Source organism: Mobula hypostoma, chromosome 22 (genome assembly GCF_963921235.1).
Source record: "Mobula hypostoma chromosome 22, sMobHyp1.1, whole genome shotgun sequence".
NCBI classification, from domain to species: Eukaryota; Metazoa; Chordata; class Chondrichthyes; order Myliobatiformes; family Myliobatidae; genus Mobula; species Mobula hypostoma.
In genome coordinates, this window is record NC_086118.1 from 59,555,257 (window position 1) to 59,573,431 (window position 18,175).

General features: G+C 44.5%; 1 protein-coding gene across 2 annotated transcripts in view; it reads left to right on the top strand.

Moving 5' to 3' along the window:
• Positions 1-18,175, top strand: part of LOC134336452 (ras-associating and dilute domain-containing protein-like) — a 154,286-nt gene that overhangs the window by 81,433 nt on the left and 54,678 nt on the right. For both annotated transcript variants that reach the window (XM_063030698.1, XM_063030699.1), the window contains 2 exons: positions 9,700-9,922; positions 10,289-10,461. In XM_063030698.1, coding sequence (XP_062886768.1) covers positions 9,700-9,922; positions 10,289-10,461 — 396 coding nt within the window. The remainder of the gene's footprint in view (positions 1-9,699; positions 9,923-10,288; positions 10,462-18,175) is intronic.

Here is an 18,175-nt window from a genome sequence, read left to right on the forward strand (position 1 = left end):
TATTTAGAGCATTTTTTAAACAGTGGAACAACATTGGCTATCCTCCAACCCTCTGATACCTTTCCTGTTGCTAAGGTAATTTAAATATCTCTGCTTGGGTCCCAGCAATTTCTGCATTTGTCTCCTGTAGGGTCTGAGGGATCATCTTGTCAGACCCTGGGGATTTAGCCATCCTGATTTGCCTCAGGATAGCAAACACCTCCTCCTGTATAATCTGTAGAGGATCAGTGAAGTTGATGCTGCTTTGCCTCACTTCTATAGACTCTGTGCCTGTCTCTTGAGTAAATACAGATGCAAAATATTCCTGGTCTGGCTCCACACATGGATTACCATTCTGATCACAGAGGGCCAATTTTGTCCCTTGCGATACTTTTGTTCTCAACATATCTTGAGAATCCCTTAGGATTCTCCTTCACCTTGTCTTCTAGAACAACTTCATATCTCCTTTTATCCCTCCTGATTTCTCTTGCATTTATTACAGTCAGCCCTCCTTTTCTGCGGGGGATTGATTCCAGGACCTCCCGCAGATACCAAAAAACGCGGATGCTCAAGTCCCTTATATAAAATGGCGTGGCATTTGCATATAACTTATGCACATCCTCCAATATACTTTAAATCATCTCTAGATTACTTATAATATCTAATACAATGTAAATGCTATGCCCTTAGGAGGCAGTGATCATAACATGATTGAGTTCAATGTGAAATTTGAAAAAGAGAAGCCGAAATCTGATGTGTCAGTAGTTCAGTGGAATAGGGGAAATTACAGTGGCATGAGAGAGGAAATGGCCAAAGTTGACTGGAAAAGACACTGGCGGGAAAGACAGCAAAGCAGCAGTGGCTGGAGTTTATGCGAGAAGTGAGGAAGGTGCAAGGCAGGTATATTCCAAAAAAGAAGAAATTTTCGAATGAAAAAAGGATGCAACCGTGGTTGACAAGAGAAGTCAAAGCCAAAGTTAAGGCAAAGGAGAGGGCATACAAGGAAGCAAAAATTAGTGGGAAGACAGAGGAGTGGGAAGGTTTTAAAACCTTACGAAAGGAAACTAAGAAGGTCATTAAGAGGGAAAAGATTAACTATGAAAGGAAGCTAGCAAATAATATCAAAGAGGATACTAAAAGCTTTTTCAAGTATATAAAGAGTAAAAGACAGGTGAGAGTAGATATAGGACCGATAGAAAATGATGCTGGAGAAGTTGTAATGGGAGATAAGGAGATGGCAGAGGAACTGAACAAGTATTTTGCATCAGTCTTCACTGAGGAAGACATCAGCAGTATACCGGACACTCAAGAGTGGCAGGGAAGAGAAGTGTGCGCAGTCACAATTATGACAGAGGAAGTACTCAGGAAGCTGAATAGTCTAAAGGTAGGTAAATCTCCCGGACCAGATGGAATGCACCCTTGTGTTCTGAAGGAAGTAGCTGTGGAGATTGCGGAGGCATTAGCGATGATCTTTCAAAAGTCGATAGATTCTGGCATGGTTCCAGAGGACTGGAAGATTGCAAATGTCATTCTGCTATTTAAGAAGGGGGCAAGGAAGCAAAAAGGAAATTATAGACCTGTTAGCTTGACATCGGTGGTTGGGAAGTTGTTGGAGTCGATTGTCAAGGATGAGGTTACAGAGTACCTGGAGGCATATGACAAGATAGGCAGAACTCAGCATGGATTCCTTAAAGGAAAATCCTGCCTGACAAACCTGTTACAATTTTTTGAGGAAATTACCAGTAGGCTAGACAAGGGAGATGCAGTGGATGTTGTATATTTGGATTTTCAGAAGGCCTTTGACAAGGTGCCACACATGAGGCTACTTAACAAGATAAGAGCCCATGGAATTACGGGAAAGTTACATACGTGGGTAGAGCGTTGGCTGATTGGCAGGAAACAGAGAGTGGGAATAAAGGGATCCTATTCTGGTTGGCTGCCAGTGGTGTTCCACAGGGGTCCGTGTTGGGGCCGCTTCTTTTTACATTGTACATCAATGATTTGAATTATGAAATAGAGGGCTTTGTGGCTAAGTTTGCTGATGATACGAAGGTAGGTGGAGGGGCCAGTAGTGCTGAGGAAACGGAGAGTCTGCAGAGAGACTTGGATAGATTGGAAGAATGAGCAGAGAAGTGGCAAATGAAATACAATGTTGGAAAGTGTATGGTTATGCACTTTGGCAGAAGAAATAAACGGGCAGACTATTATTTAAATGGGGAAAGAATTCAAAGTTCTGAGATGCAATGGGACTTGGGAGTCCTCGTACAGGATACCCTTAAGGTTAACCTCCAGGTTGAGTTGGTAGTGAAGAAGGCGAATGCAATGTTGGCATTCATTTCTAGAGGAATAGAGTATAGGAGCAGGGATGTGATGTTGAGGCTCTATAAGGCGCTGGTGAGACCTCACTTGGAGTACTGTGGGCAGTTTTGGTCTCCTTATTTAAGAAAGGATGTGCTGACGTTGGAGAGGGTACAGAGAAGATTCATTAGAATGATTCCGGGAATGAGAGGGTTAACATATGAGGAACGTTTGTCCTCTCTTGGACTGTATTCCTTGGAGTTTAGAAGAATGAGGGGAGACCTCATAGAAACATTTCGAACGTTGAAAGGCATGGACAGAGTGGATGTGGCAAAGTTGTTTCCCATGATGGGGGAGTCTAGTACAAGAGGGCATGACTTAAGAATTGAAGGGCGCCCATTCAGAACAGAGATGCGTAGAAATTTTTTTAGCCAGAGGGTAGTGAATCTATGGAATTTGTTGCCACGGGCAGCAGTGGAGGCCAAGTCATTGGGTGTATTTAAGGCGGAGATTGATAGGTATCTGAGTAGCCAGGGCATCAAAGGTTATGGAGAGAAGGCGGGAGAGTGGGACTAAATGGAAGAATGGATCAGCTCATGATAAAATGGCGGAGCAGACTCAATGGGCCGAATGGCCAACTTCTGCTCTTTTGTCTTATGGTTTAAATAGTTGTTATACTGTATTGTTTAGGAATAATGACAAAAAAAAGTCTGTACATGTTCAGTACAGACGCAACCATCGTAGCTCTTCTGGGAAACGCTGATGCTGCCTCGGCATCAGCCGATCCCGATTCTCCCGTGATCTTGAAGTTCTTGAGGCTGTGGTGCTTTACATCGCTAGCCAGCCATCCCTTACTAGCCTTAAACTCCTTCCTCTCACTCACAACACAAGTAGCGAAGGAACGAGACTCGAGGCAAACAATGCTCAAACAACGCTCAAACAACGAGTAATACTTTTAATCATCTCTAGATTACAGTACTTATAATACCTGATACAATGGAAATGCTATGTAAATAGTTGTTATACTGTATTGTTTAGGGAATAAGGACAAGAAAAAAATGCTCAAACAATGAGTGCTGGAGAGAGAGCTTCCAGGTTTTCCCGATCCGCGGTTGGTTGAATCTGTGCGTGTGGAACCCGCGGATAAAGAAGGCCGACTGTATACTCAATAAGCACCTCGTTTGTTCCTACTTGCCTAAATCTGCTATGTACCTCCTTTTTTTTCTTCACCAGGGCCTCAATATCTCTTGAAAACCAAGTTTCTCTAACACCTGAAATCTTTACCTTTTATTCTGACAGGCTTTGTACTCTCAGAATTCCATTTTTGAAAGCCACCCACTTACCAAGTATACCTTTGCCAGAAAACATGCTGTCCCAATCCACACTTGCCAGATCATTTCTGATACCATGTTTATGTGTGTGGTTGTGTGTGTGTCTGGGTGGGGTCAGTAAGTGTGTGTGTGTGCACGTGCGCAGTGGGCTGGATGCTGGGACTTTGATTACATTTCCTGCAGTATTTGCAGAGATCTGGTGATGTGTATGTGGGTCTGCATTGTGTGTGCTTGTGCGGGATGTGGGACTTCAGTTACATTTCCTGCAGTATTTAGAGTCATGGTGACGTGTGTGTGTGTTTGGCAGCGAATGGACTGAGGAGCAAGTGTTTTCTATCCCAGCCACAGAGCTGCAGAGACCAGGTGGGTGTGTCAGAGCTCTGGTTTTTGGAGTCTCCAGTCTAAAGATTTTCCTTGTAAAATTAACTGTTCAATTCCTTTGAAAGCTTTGACTGTTCGGTTGCAATGTGGAAGGTGGAAACCCCGGGCAGTGACAGGGCAGGAGGGAGGGCTACAGCATCTGATGCTCATGTTGTGAAGCTGTCTGTAAAGTTCTTTCACCCCTGTAACATTTTCCAGTTAAGTAAAATCTATTTACTGCGTACACTAGCCATTCCACTTCAAAACCACATCAATTAAACAGTTCATGATGAAAGGACTTCTTTGCAGGAACTTTCAGTGGTCACAATCCCCCACCCTTCCCCCAGAATCCTGTAAGGTTCCTGTTTCCTTGTTAAAGGCCCCTGTTGAACCAGCTTCCTCTGTCCTTTCAGGCACAAGTGGCAGTTTACAACAACTCTCTGTGTAAAAACACCCTCCTCCTTTATCATTGTTCATTAACAATTACTTAAAATGTCAATGGTATGGTGATTAACTTTATTATCTCTGGAACCCTTTACCAAGCTATAAAGTTCAAAGTAAATTTATTATTTAAGTACATATATGTCACCATATACAACCCTGAAGTTCATTTCCTTGCGGGCATACTCAAAAAGTCCATAATAGAACAATAACCAAAATAGGATCAATGGAAAAAATGATTTAAACAGCTCCATCAAACCTTCCGATATCATTCATATTGGAGTGAGGAAACCAGCCCTTCTGATCGTAGGAACAGAATTAGTCCATCTGGCTCCTCGAGTCTGCTCCGCCATTCCATCAAGGCTGATTTATTATCCCTCTCAACCCCACCCTTCTGCCTTTTCCCCATAACCTTTGAAACCCTACCTAATCAAGAACTTATCAACCTCCACTTTAAATGTACTCGATGACTTGACCTCCACAGCAGTCTGTGGCAATGAATTCCACAGGTTCACCACCCTCTGCTAAAGAAATTCCTCCCCATCTCTGTTCTAAAGGGATGGCTTTTTATTCTGAGGCTGTGCCTTCTGGTGCTCAACTCCCCCCATCTCCATTGGAAATCTCTCCTACACATCCTCCAAAATCCTCCAGAAGGTAGTGGATACAGCCCAGTCCCTCATGGATAAAGCCCTCCCCACCATTGAGCACATCTGCACAGAGTGTTGCAGGTAAATGGCATCCATCATCAGAGACCCCCACCATCCAGGCCATGCTCTCTTCTCGCTACTGTCATCAGAAAGAAAGTACAGGAGCCTCAGGACTTGTACCTCCAGGTTCAGGAACAGTTATTAACCTTCATCCATCAGGCCTGTGAACCAAAGGAGATAACTTCACTGAACTTCATTTGCCCCATCGCTGAACTGTCTGTATGGACTCATTGTCAAGGACTCTTCATCTCATGTTCTTGATATTTATTTGTGGTTATTATTTTTTTTCTTTTTGTACTTGCACAGTGTAACCCTCTCACTAGGCCTGTATGCAAACTTGGCTTGATAGCTAACTCGGCTAACAGCCACAGGACTCAGTGGTGAGAAGGCCATCTTTATAAACAATTTACATTTAGAGTCAGTATGATCTGGGGTTCAACCAAAAAGGAAAGTTGGGATGTTCTGATTAACGGAACCTCGATTTGAGTGAATGCTGTGTAAATACTGCCCTTACACATTTATCGGTTGGCAAGAAATAACGGATTGTACACCACATATTTAAAGAGAGTGTATTTGCCAATTTCAGCTTTATCAAACAGTTAATAGGAAAAAGAAAAGGAAATAAAAGGGCTCATTACAGTTAAACCAGTCCAATGTGCACATAACTGTTGGAGCTCTTACTGGAGTATTCAGGAGTGTATCTCTTACTCAGGCGCTGGACTCACGATCTACGTCAAATCACCAGACATATTTTTCAACTCCCCTTGAACACCATCTCAAGCAAACTGTCTGTCTCTGTCTCTCTCTCTCCCTCCCCCCCCCCCCACACTCTCTCCCTCTCCTTCTTTGGAGCCACTCGTCTGCACAAAGCACTTATTGCAACATGGACTCTCCTCCCAGTGGCATTCTGCGGCATCTTCCCTTCTATCCCACTTCACAGCTCCCACCAAAAAAAACCCCAAACCAGACTACAGTCCTTCAGAAAACGCTTCCCCACAGCTCTCTGGAACTTTCTCTCACATCCCACAATCCTGATTGGCTGACTCACATTCCTAAATTGGACATTTGTCCTTATCTTAACCAAAGCCAAAACACACTTTCCAGCATGGTACACTGCTTTTACAGAAAACTGCTGATATAAGCTACCTCGCAACATAGCAGTAGCAATCTTAACCAGGGCATTGCAACAGTTTATTCCCTTTAGCACACTGGTTGTCCACTCTGTTGCTGCAGTCTTTCATTTATTCTATTATGGTTATTGGATTTATTGAGTATGCCTGCAGGAAAATGAAACTCTTGGTTGTATATGGTGACATATATGTGCCTTGATAATAAATTTACTTTGAACTTTCAATGAGATCCCCAAACCTTTCCAAGTACTCTTGGTTCCATTAAACCTCTGCACCATATCCACCAATAAGAGTGTCTTGGCTTATTTGTGGCACTTGTTTCTGGCACTGCTGTCCTGTCCCTGAAGATGTGATTGTTCTCAGGAATGCTGACTACCTGCTACCTGCAGGAATACTCCAGCAGAAATGCCATTCCCCAGATAACAGGTCAAACAATGACAGCTGGTGGGTTCCTCCGTGGCAGGGGTACAGGCTGCTCTCAAGTTAAATTGATGGAAATATATCCTTACAGAATTCATAAATCACTTCCAAAAAGTTTGAGATAGGGAGTAAAATTTAGTCCTGGGGAATTAGTGTGGAAAAGAAGTGAATCAATACAAACTTTATTTACTTCCCACTTTGTGTTATTGATGCATATGCTGATGACATGGTTTATGAAATATCTAAAGTACTCCCTCATGCTCCGGCACCCCACCCCTCTACCCCTGTCCAAAATGTGCAGTTCACTTGTGAGAATTTCTTCAACTTGTCCTTCTGGTCAAATAGCGCCTGTGTACAATGCTCTTTTGTTCAATATCTTCTGGATAGATCATGAAACCGTCTTCTTCACTTCTTTTACATCTTTTACATTTGTTTCTTGTCTTGAATCTGGAGCTGTTGGAGCCTGTGTTTTCCTATATGGAGTCGTTTGTGTGCTTCAACGCTCTGCAGTCTCCAGCAGGATTCTGGGAGGCAGAGGCAGCGTGAATGAACCTCGTGGTGAGAAGGCTACAGGATGTCATGTGAGCCGATGTTTGACCCCATTTCGCCGATAGTAGCTTCCACTATTCACCGATTAGAGTGACGAGAGTGATTGAAACATCGGCCTCAGTGGAAGTTTGGGTGTTCTGGCACTCTGCAATCTCCAAGAGGACTCCAGGAGGCAACGTGTGCGAATCTCCTAGCAGGCAGGCTACAGGATGGGGTGCAAGCTGATGTTTGGCTCCATTTTGCTGATTAAAGCTTGCATTGTTTGCTGACTAAAGTGATGAGAGAGATTGAAGCATTGAAACCAGTGGAAAGGGTGAGCATAGGTTGCTTGCATTTTGCTCAGTTGCTCTGTACTGGAGAGGGGAGAGCCTGCCACTGCACCAGAGAGTGGGCCCAGGCTTTTTCCTGCATTTTGCATTTGGACCTTGGACGATAGACTCTTGCTTTCAGGCTTACAGTTCTGTGTTTTCTTGCCCAATCTTCTTGTTTTTTCTTTGTGTGGGGAGGGGGATTTGGGGGTTGATGTGTCTGATCCGTTTTGTTCATTTTTTTGTGCGGGAAGAGGGTTTTGGGCGTTGACGTGCATGATCTATTTTGCTCAGTTTTTGTGCGGAAGGAGGGCTTTGAACATTGACGTGCCTGTTCTGTTTTACTTGATTTTTGTGCAGGAAGAGGAATTTGGGGGTTGATGTGCTTGTGCCATGTTTATTCATTTTCTTAAGGGGAGGTGGGATTTGGGGGCTGATGATCATAATGCTGTTCCTTTCTTGGTTTCATGCTATCCAGAGAATTGACAAATTTCAGAGTTGTATACTTTGAAAATAAATGAATCTTTGAACCTTTAAATATTGAAAGGTTGCCATCAGGAAGAAGGTCCAGGAGCTTCAGAACTCACACCACCAGGTTCAGGAACAGTTATTACTCCTCAATCATCAGGCTCTTGAACTAGAGGGGATAACTTCACTCAACTTCACTTGCCCCATCATTGAAATGTTCCCATAACCTATGCACTCACTTTCAAGAATTCTTCATCTTATGTTCTTGTTATTTATTGCTTATTTATTATTATTATTATTTCTTTTTGTATTTGCAGTTGGATGTCTTTTGCACACTGGTTGAATGCCCAAGTTGGTGCAGTCTTCCATTGATTCTGTTATGGTTATTTTTCTTGGATTTATTATGTCCACAAGACAATGCATCTTAGGGTTATAGATGATGACATATATGTACTCTGATACTAAATTTACTTTGAATTTGAATTTAATTTTGAGTGGATGTGGAGAAGATGTTTCCAATGGTAAGAGACTCTAGGACCAAAGGGCATAGTCTGAGAATGAAAGGACGTCCCTTCAGAACAGAGATGAGGAGGAATTTCTTTAGCCAGAGGGTGGTGAATCTATGGATTTCATTGTCATGGACTACAGTCTTTGGGAATATTTAAAGTGAAGGTTGATAGTTTCTAGATTAGTAAGGGCATCAAAGGTTATGGGGAGAAGGCAGAAGAATGGGTTTGAGAGGGAAACTAAATCGGCCATGATGGAATTATGGAGTAGACTCCAGGGGCTGAATAGCCTAATTCTGCTGCACTGTCTTATGGTGTTATGTGTAACACCATACAACATAATCAGTTACCTTTGGCCAAGCCAGTGTAGCTTGGTTTAACAAACAGTGAAATCGAGAAAGAGTCGTGGGCAGAGAGACAGAGACACAGTTTACTGTGGGGAAATGCAGAGAGTGATTGCTGGTCCTCCGCTGGCACTGTCTGCTGGGAGTTTTACCTCTATCGCAGCCTGGCCAATGGGTGATGGAACACTGATGAGTCCACTTTATTCTGTATTTATTTAAATTTCAAAATATACTCAATTCATAAAAAATCTGGGATATATGCGTACAGAAAATGAAAGTCAATATTTTCACAATCACTAATGTTATTCTATTACTTAACATCAGCCTTGCCGTGTGAATGCTGGCAGGACGTATGGAGGAAGGTTTAGTCTGTACATAACACGTGCTGCCCCTCCCGGTGTGACATGATTGATTGCAGGACTGCTTAATTTTGTCTGACTGATCAGTTGAAATTGATCCTTAACCCAAAATGCAACATCTTTTTGTGATAAATATAGAGATTAATATTGAAATTGAAGCCTGATGGTCAAAGGCTGGAGACTGGGGGCTGGGAGGCCTGCCTGGAGTTGGAGGACTATCTGTGTGGGATGGAGAAATGGGGCTTGTTTTGCTGTTGTTTTGTTTTGTTGTCTGTTGTGTTCTATGTTGTTCTGCTGAGCGTTGTGGGCGTGCTGTGTTGATGCTGGAGTGTGTGACGACACTTGCTGGTCATCCCCAGCATATCCTTTGCTGTGTTGGTTGTTGATACAAGCAATGTATTTCACTGGGTATGTACATGCAGATGTGATAATGAATGAATCAGAAATGGAATGGTATTGTGATGATTCTACACCTGTGTGATTACTGTTGTCTCTGTAGACTCTCTACACTGTCCTGCCTGGATTGTTGGATAGCAACCCTTTTGCAGCCAATTCATCTCAGCTCAGCATGCCACAAGGGGTTAACGATGTCCTGCTGATCTTCCAGGGAACATTAAGCCTATTAAAGCAATATCAAGTTCACGCCGAGATTGCTTCACAGCTCTTCGCCTACCTCTTCTTTTTTACAAATGCCTCCCTCTTCAATGCCCTGATGGAAAGAGGTGAGTGTGAATGGCTCCTCAAGGAGTCAGTATCCTACTGTTTAACCCTGCAATCTGTAAACACTGCCGGGAATTGTCTATTCTGTATATAGGCACTCCCCACACTGTCTGAGAATGAGATTACAGGCTGAAGTGGGATTATATAATGTAGGAATGAAAATCCTGCATTATGCCACTACCTCCCTTTCTTTGGATATGGCAGTAAGCTACACTCTGTGTGTGTGTGTGTGTGTGCGTGCGCGTGTAGTTGGTACTGACCACATTTCTCAGTGTCTAGGGAGGGGCCTCCTCTCTGCACTATCCCCCTCTCTGTCATTGATAGACTCTCTGGGGTTCAACCTGCCCTTCTCTCTCTGTGCCCTCCAGGTTCTGGTGGAGGGTTCTACCAGTGGTCAAGAGGAGTACAAATTCGGGCCAACCTAGACCTGCTTCTAGACTGGATTCAAGGTGTCGGACTTGGGGAGTTAGCTGCTGAGTTCTTCCTCAAGTTGTCTACTGCTGTCAACCTGCTTGCCACACCAAAGGAGAAACTCCTGCAGGTAACATAGACTGTATGACACAGTAGCAGAATTAGGCCACTCGGCCCTTAGAGTCTGCTTCGCCGTCCCATTGTGATTGATTTACCATCCCTCAACCCCGTTCTTCTGTTGTATCCCATTAACATTGATTCTCTTATTAATCAAGAACACATCAACCTTCACTTTAAATATATCCAGTGATTTGGCCTCCAAAGATGTGTGTGACAATGAATTCCACAGATCATCTCCCTCTGGGTTTCAATGAGATCTCCTCATTCTTTGAAACTCCAGTGAGTACGGGCCCAGAACTAACAAATGCTCCTCATACGTTAAACCTTTGGTTACGGCAGAACCCAATGAGGAACAGACAAGCTGAATGGTTTGTGTTTTTGGAGTACTCAGACCAGGCTGAGGCTGACTGCAGGTTTCCAACCTACTACTGTTTGTGGGTGAAACAAAAGATTCTGAGAAAGTGAGATGGGTTGAACTTGTCCAGACCAGGTGATTTCGGCTTTGTATGGATATCAGGTTTCTCACTACCTTGTGCAAAGTGCGGCAGTAAACAACATATCCACTCTGTGTGGGTGTTTATCCTCCACACAAACCTCATCCCTTTCCTTCAACAATTTTCTCGAGTCCCTTCGATCAGTAACCTTGGGAATGAAGCTCACAGCCTGACGAGGGTCCATGTAAACTTGCTTCTCTTACTCTCGCTTTCATTTACGGAGTCACATACACGCAGTGGCCAGTACCTCCTCTCCTGTACCTAATAAAGTGGACACTGAGTGTGTGTTTATGGTCTTCTGCTGCTGTAGCCCATCCACTGCAAGGTTTAATATGTTGTGCCATCAGAGATGCTCTTTGCATACATGTGGTTATTTGAGTTACTTTCACCTTTCTGTCAGCTTGAACTTGTCTGGCCATTCTCCTCTGACCTCTCTCATTAACAAGGGGTTTTCGCCCACAAAATTGCCAGGTAGTGTCTGATGTTTTATTTTATAAAACTATTATGTTTTTATTTTGCTTTCAACACCATTCTCTGTAAGGTGTAGAGACTGTCATGCATGAAAATTCTAAAAGATCAGCAGTTTCTGAGATATTCAAACCACCCCATCTGGAACCAACAATCACTTCATGGTCAAAGTCACTTAGAGCACAGTTCTTCCCCATTCTGATGTTTGGTCTGAACAACAACTGAACCTCTTGACCATGCCTGCATGCTTAAATGAATTGAGTTGTTGCTACATGATCCTTTCTCCCTGTAGCTATAAGACTCTACAACTCCCCCTCCTTATGTATGGTTTCATTGCACATTTATATTTGCACTATTACTTTTTAATCCACATTTTTTTTTCTCGTACCTCAATATTTACATTTTCACAGATAATTCTGACTGAGCAATCTTGTAACAATAATTTCCATAGCGATAAATAAAGTTTGATCTTATCTAATCCAATCTTATTTTAGCAAGCAGGTGTACCTAATAAAGTGGCCACTGAGTGCAGTCATACAGCACAGAAACAGCCCATTTGTCCCAAGTGGCGCATGCTCACCAAGGCACACATAACTCGTCCCAGTTGCCCACATGGGAGCCATATCCCTCCGAACATCTCCGATCCATGTACTGTTCAAATTCTCCCTGTTGTCTACACAAGGGCTACTGTTGTCTGTAATATACAGGTGATTGTTGTTTGATATAATATACACAGGGGACTGTCATTCCCCATCGTAACTCCAGTGGCTACTGTTCTCTATAATGTACACAGGGGACTGTCATTCCTGATCACTCCCCCAGTGGCTACTGTTCCCTATAATGTACACAGCGGACTGTCATTCCCCATCAAGCCCACAGTGGCTACTGCTCTCTATAATGTACACAGGGGACTGTCATTCCTCATCACTCCCCCAGTGGTTACTGTTCCCTATAATGTACACAGGGGACTGTCATTCCTGATCACTCCCCCAGTGGCTACTGTTCCCTATAATGTACACAGCGGACTGTCATTCCCCATCAAGCCCACAGTGGCTACTGTTCTCTATAATGTACACAGGGGACTGTCATTCCCCATCAACCCCCCAGTGGATACTGTTCTCTATAATGTACACAGGGGACACTCATTCCAGATCAAACCCCCAGTGGCTACTGTTCTCTATAATGTACACAGCGGACTGTCATTCCCCATCGTACCCCCAGTGGCTACTGTTCTCTATAATGTACACAGGGGACTGTCATTCCAGATCAAACCCCCAGTGGCTACTGTTCTCTATAATGTACACAGGGGACTGTCATTCCTCATCACTCCCCCAGTGGCTACTGTTCTCTATAATGTACACAGGGGACTGTCATTCCCCATCGTACCCCCAGTGGCTACTGTTCTCTATAATGTACACAGGGGACTGTCATTCCCAATATACCCCCCAGTGGCTACTGTTCTCTATAATGTACACAGGGGACTGTCATTCCCCATCAAACCCCCAGTGGCTACTGTTCTCTATAATGTACACAGGGGACTGTCATTCCTCATCGTAACCCCAGTGGCTACTGTTCTCTATAATGTACACAGGGGACTGTCATTCCCCATCAAACCCCCAGTGGCTACTGTTCCCTATAATGTACACAGGGGACTGTCATTCCCCATCAAACCCCCAGTGGCTACTGTTCTCTATAATGTACACAGCGGACTGTCATTTCCCATCGTACCCCCAGTGGCTACTGTTCTCTATAATGTACACAGGCGACTGTCATTCCCCATCAAACCCCCAGTGGCTACTGTTCTCTATAATGTACACAGGGGATTGTCATTCCCCATCAAACCCCCAGTGGCTACTGTTCTCTATAATGTACACAGGGGACTGTCATTTCCCATCAAACCCCCAGTGGCTACTGTTCTCTATAATGTACACAGGGGACTGTCATTCCCCATCGTACCCCCAGTGGCTACTGTTCTCTATAATGTACACAGGGGACTGTCATTCCTCATCGTAATCCCAGTGGCTGCTGTTCTCTATAATGTACACAGGGGACTGTCATTTCCCATCAAACCCCCAGTGGCTACTGCTCTCTATAATGTACACAGGGGTCTGTCATTCCTTATCACTCCCCCAGTGGCTACTGTTCCCTATAATGTACACAGGGGACTGTCATTCCTGATCACTCCCACAGTGGCTACTGTTCCCTACAATGTACACAGCAGACTGTCATTCCCCATCAAGCCCACAGTGGCTACTGTTCTCTATAATGTACACAGGGGACTGTCATTCCCCATCAAACCCCCAGTGGCTACTGTTCTCTATAATGTACACAGGGGACTGTCATTCCCCATCAACCCCCCAGTGGCTACTGTTCCCTATAATGTACACAGGGGACTGTCATTCCAGATCAAACCCCCAGTGGCTACTGTTCTCTATAATGTACACAGGGGACTGTCATTCCCCATCAAACCCCCAGTGGCTACTGTTCTCTATAATGTACACAAGGGACTGTCATTCCCCATCAACCCCCCAGTGGCTACTGTTCTCTATAATGTACACAGGGGACTGTCATTCCCCATCGTACCCCCAGTGGCTACTGTTCTCTATAATGTACACAGGGGACTATCATTCCCCATCGTACCCCAGTGGCTACTGTTCTCTATAATGTACACAGGGGACTGTCATTCCCCATCAACCCCCCAGTGGCTACTGTTCTCTATAATGTACACAGGGGACTGTCATTCCCCATCGTACCCCCAGTGGCTACTGTTCTCTATAATGTACACAGGGGACTATCATTCCTCATCGTAACCTCAGTGGCTACTGTTCTCTATAATGTACACAGGGGACTGTCATTCCCCATCGTACCCCAGTGGCTACTGTTCTCTATAATGTACACAGGGGACTGTCATTCCCCATCAACCCCCCAGTGGCTACTGTTCTCTATAATGTACACAGGGGACTGTCATTCCCCATCAACCCCCCAGTGGCTACTGTTCTCTATAATGTACACAGGGGACTGTCATTCCCCATCAACCCCCCCGTGGCTACTGTTCCCTATAATGTACACAGGGGACTGTCATTCCAGATCAAACCCCCAGTGGCTACTGTTCTCTATAATGTACACAGGGGACTGTCATTTCCCATCAAACCCCCAGTGGCTACTGTTCTCTATAATGTACACAGGGGACTGTCATTCCCCATCAACCCCCCAGTGGCTACTGTTCTCTATAATGTACACAGGGGACTGTCATTCCCCATCGTACCCCCAGTGGCTACTGTTCTCTATAATGTACACAGGGGACTGTCATTCCCCATCGTACCCCAGTGGCTACTGTTCTCTATAATGTACACAGGGGACTGTCATTCCCCATCAACCCCCCAGTGGCTACTGTTCTCTATAATGTACACAGGGGACTGTCATTCCCCATCGTACCCCCAGTGGCTACTGTTCTCTATAATGTACACAGGGGACTGTCATTCCTCATCGTAACCCCAGTGGCTACTGTTCTCTATAATGTACACAGGGGACTGTCATTCCCCATCGTACCCCAGTGGCTACTGTTCTCTACAATGTACACAGGGGACTGTCATTCCTCATCACTCCCCCAGTGGCTACTGTTCCCTATAATGTACACAGGGGACTGTCATTCCCCATCAAACCCCCAGTTGCTACTGTTCTCTATAATGTACACAGCGGACTGTCATTTCCCATCAAACCCCCAGTGGCTACTGTTCTCTATAATGTACACAGGGGACTGTCATTCCCCATCAAACCCCCAGTGGCTACTGTTCTCTATAATGTACACAGGGGACTGTCATTCCTCATCACTCCCCCAGTGGCTACTGTTCTCTATAATGTACACAGGGGACTGTCATTCCCCATCAAACCCCCAGTGGCTACTGTTCTCTATAATGTACACAGGGGACTGTCATTCCCCATCAACCCCCCAGTGGCTACTGTTCTCTATAATGTACACAGGGGACTGTCATTCCTCATCGTAATCCCAGTGGCTACTGTTCTCTATAATGTACACAGGGGACTGTCATTCCCCATCAACCCCCCAGTGGCTACTGTTCTCTATAATGTACACAGGGGACTGTCATTCCTCATCACTCCCCCAGTGGCTGCTGTTCTGTATAGTGTCCACAGGGACTGCTATTTCCCATCGTACACCTCCTCCCCGGTGGCTACTATGCTCTGTAATGTCCACAGGGGACTGTCATTCCCCATCGTATTCCTGATGGTTCTGTATATTTCGCATGGGGCTGCTATCCTTTATAATATACATGAGATTGCTGCTCTCCATAATATACATCCACTCCAGACATTCTCTTCCCATTTTTCATCAGGCAGAAGGTACAAAAGCTCAAAACCACGTACAACCAGACTCAAGTTTCTATCCTACTGTTATCAGACTTTGTGTACAATAGGATGGACTTTTGGCCTTACAATCTACCCTGTTATGACCTATCACTTTATTGCACTTTTCTGGTATTATTTACACTTTATTCTGCATTGTTATTGTTTTAGCTTATTCTCGCTGAGGCAATATCCCCTCATTCCTCATTCCTCAGACACTGGGGCAGGTTTTCCCATCCTTTCATCCAGTGGGACACCTTTGAGAAATTACCACTTGGTCTTCTGATGAATGCCGTCCAGCTTTCCCACATGTTACTCTCTCAGATAGGTTAACCGCGCTAGACGTTTCTTCTTTGGAGTAAAGGAGGATGAGAGGTGACTTGATAGAGGTGTACAAGATGATAAGAGTCATAAATTGATTGGATAGCCAGAGACTTTTTCCCAGGACAATAATGATGATACGCGTGGGTATAATTTTAAGATGATTGAAGGAAAGTATTGGAGGAACGTCAGAGTTAGATTTTTTACGTAGACAATGATAGGGGTATGGAGCGTACTGCCAGGGGTGGTGGTAGAAGCAGTTACATGAGGGACATTTAACATAGGAACATGGATAGAAAAACTGAAGGCTTTGTAGGAGGGAAAGATTGATCTTGCAGTAGGTTAAAGGGTTAACACAACATGATGGGCTGAAGGGCAAGTATTGTACTGTCCTCTTCTGTGTCCAGTTGCCTCAAGGCTCTTCCTCTGGAGCCAGCTGTGTACGTGCTGCCCCAGCTCTGACCTCACTGAAGTTCAATTTCGAATCCGACTTCCTCCCAGCCATCATGCTATCAGTGTGTAAATATTATTGTTCCTTTTGTTTTAGCACCTTCTCATTACTGCCAACAGTGCTGTTTGCTGCCTTTCACCATGTGCCCAATCTTTTCCGTGCAGCTTGCTCCAGTCATTGCACTTGGAGAGCCACATCACATTTACACGTACTCTGAAATACACAGTGAAATGTGTCGTCTGCATCAACAACTAACACAGTCCAACAATGTTCTGAGGCAGCATGTAAGTGTCACCAATATAGCACGCCCACAGTGTTCAGCAGAACAACACAGAACACAACAACAGCAAAATGAGCCCTGTTCTTCATGCACATATACAGTTCTCTAACCCCAGGATAGGCCATACCGGCTTCCTGGCCTCCAGCTTCCAGCAGGCCTTTAACTTCCCCGGTAGACTTACACAGTTTCGCAAACATTGGGCCTTTACCTTCCCCAGTGAATTCACAGAGATTCACAGACAATTGGGCCTTTAACTTCCCCAGTGGACTCACAGAGATTCAGAGGCTTATGGCTGCGGCCATCAGGCCTCATATTCTGTAATCCTGATCGACCTTTGGGCTTTGATCTTCATATGTAGACCCAGTACTCGCTGATGGCGATGAATAAGGACCCTGGATGAAGACACAAACTCCAGGCCTTTGACTCCAGACTTACCAATGACGGGACACCGGCTCTGAAAACTGACCTTAGTCCATTTCCTCTTTAGCTCTGCCTGTACACCAGCCTTACGATCAAATCACTGGCGTGGCCCAGGGATCAGAACCATGTTGCAAACTGGATCCAAACTTAGCTGGGTGATAGAAAGCAGAGGGAGGGCATTTCTTTGAATGGAAGTCTGGATTGAGTGGTGTAATGCAGGGATTGATACTGGGAGTGGTGTTGTTTGTAACAGATATGAACAGTTTGGATAAGAACATAGGTAGTTTGGTCAGTAAATTTGCAGAGGACATCACAGATAGCAAAGCAGGTTGCGGATCAGTGGAACATCGATAATTGATCGTTAAGCGGAGCGGTGCAGATGGAATTTAATGCAGACAAGCTTGAGGTAACGCACTTGGAGAAGTCAGATTTTGGTGAGGCATATGGAATAATTGTCAGGGAGCTTGGGAGAAATGATGTACTGAGGGACCATGGAGTGCCAATCTAAAGCTCTTTGAAAGTGGTGAAATGGATGGATAGGGTAGGGAGGAAGACATTAGATATGCTTGACTTCATAGGCAGAAATGCTGAGCTTCAGAGTTGTGACATTATATTGCAACTGAACAAGCTGCAGTTGGACAATTGTATAGCATTCTGGTCACCACACCACAGAAAGGATGTGGTAGCAATGGTGAGATTGGAGGGTTGTGGTTCTGAGGAGAGATTGGATCGGCTGTGTATATTCTCACTGAAACAAAGGAGCCTGAGGTATGGCCTTGCAGAGGTTTATAACATTATGAACACATAGAGAAGGATGTTAATCAGAATCTTTTCCCAAACAGGAGACTGTAAAGCTAGAGTATTTGACAGGGGAATTTTATCTCATTCTCTGTCCTTCCCTTTCAAACACCCACTATCTGACTACCTT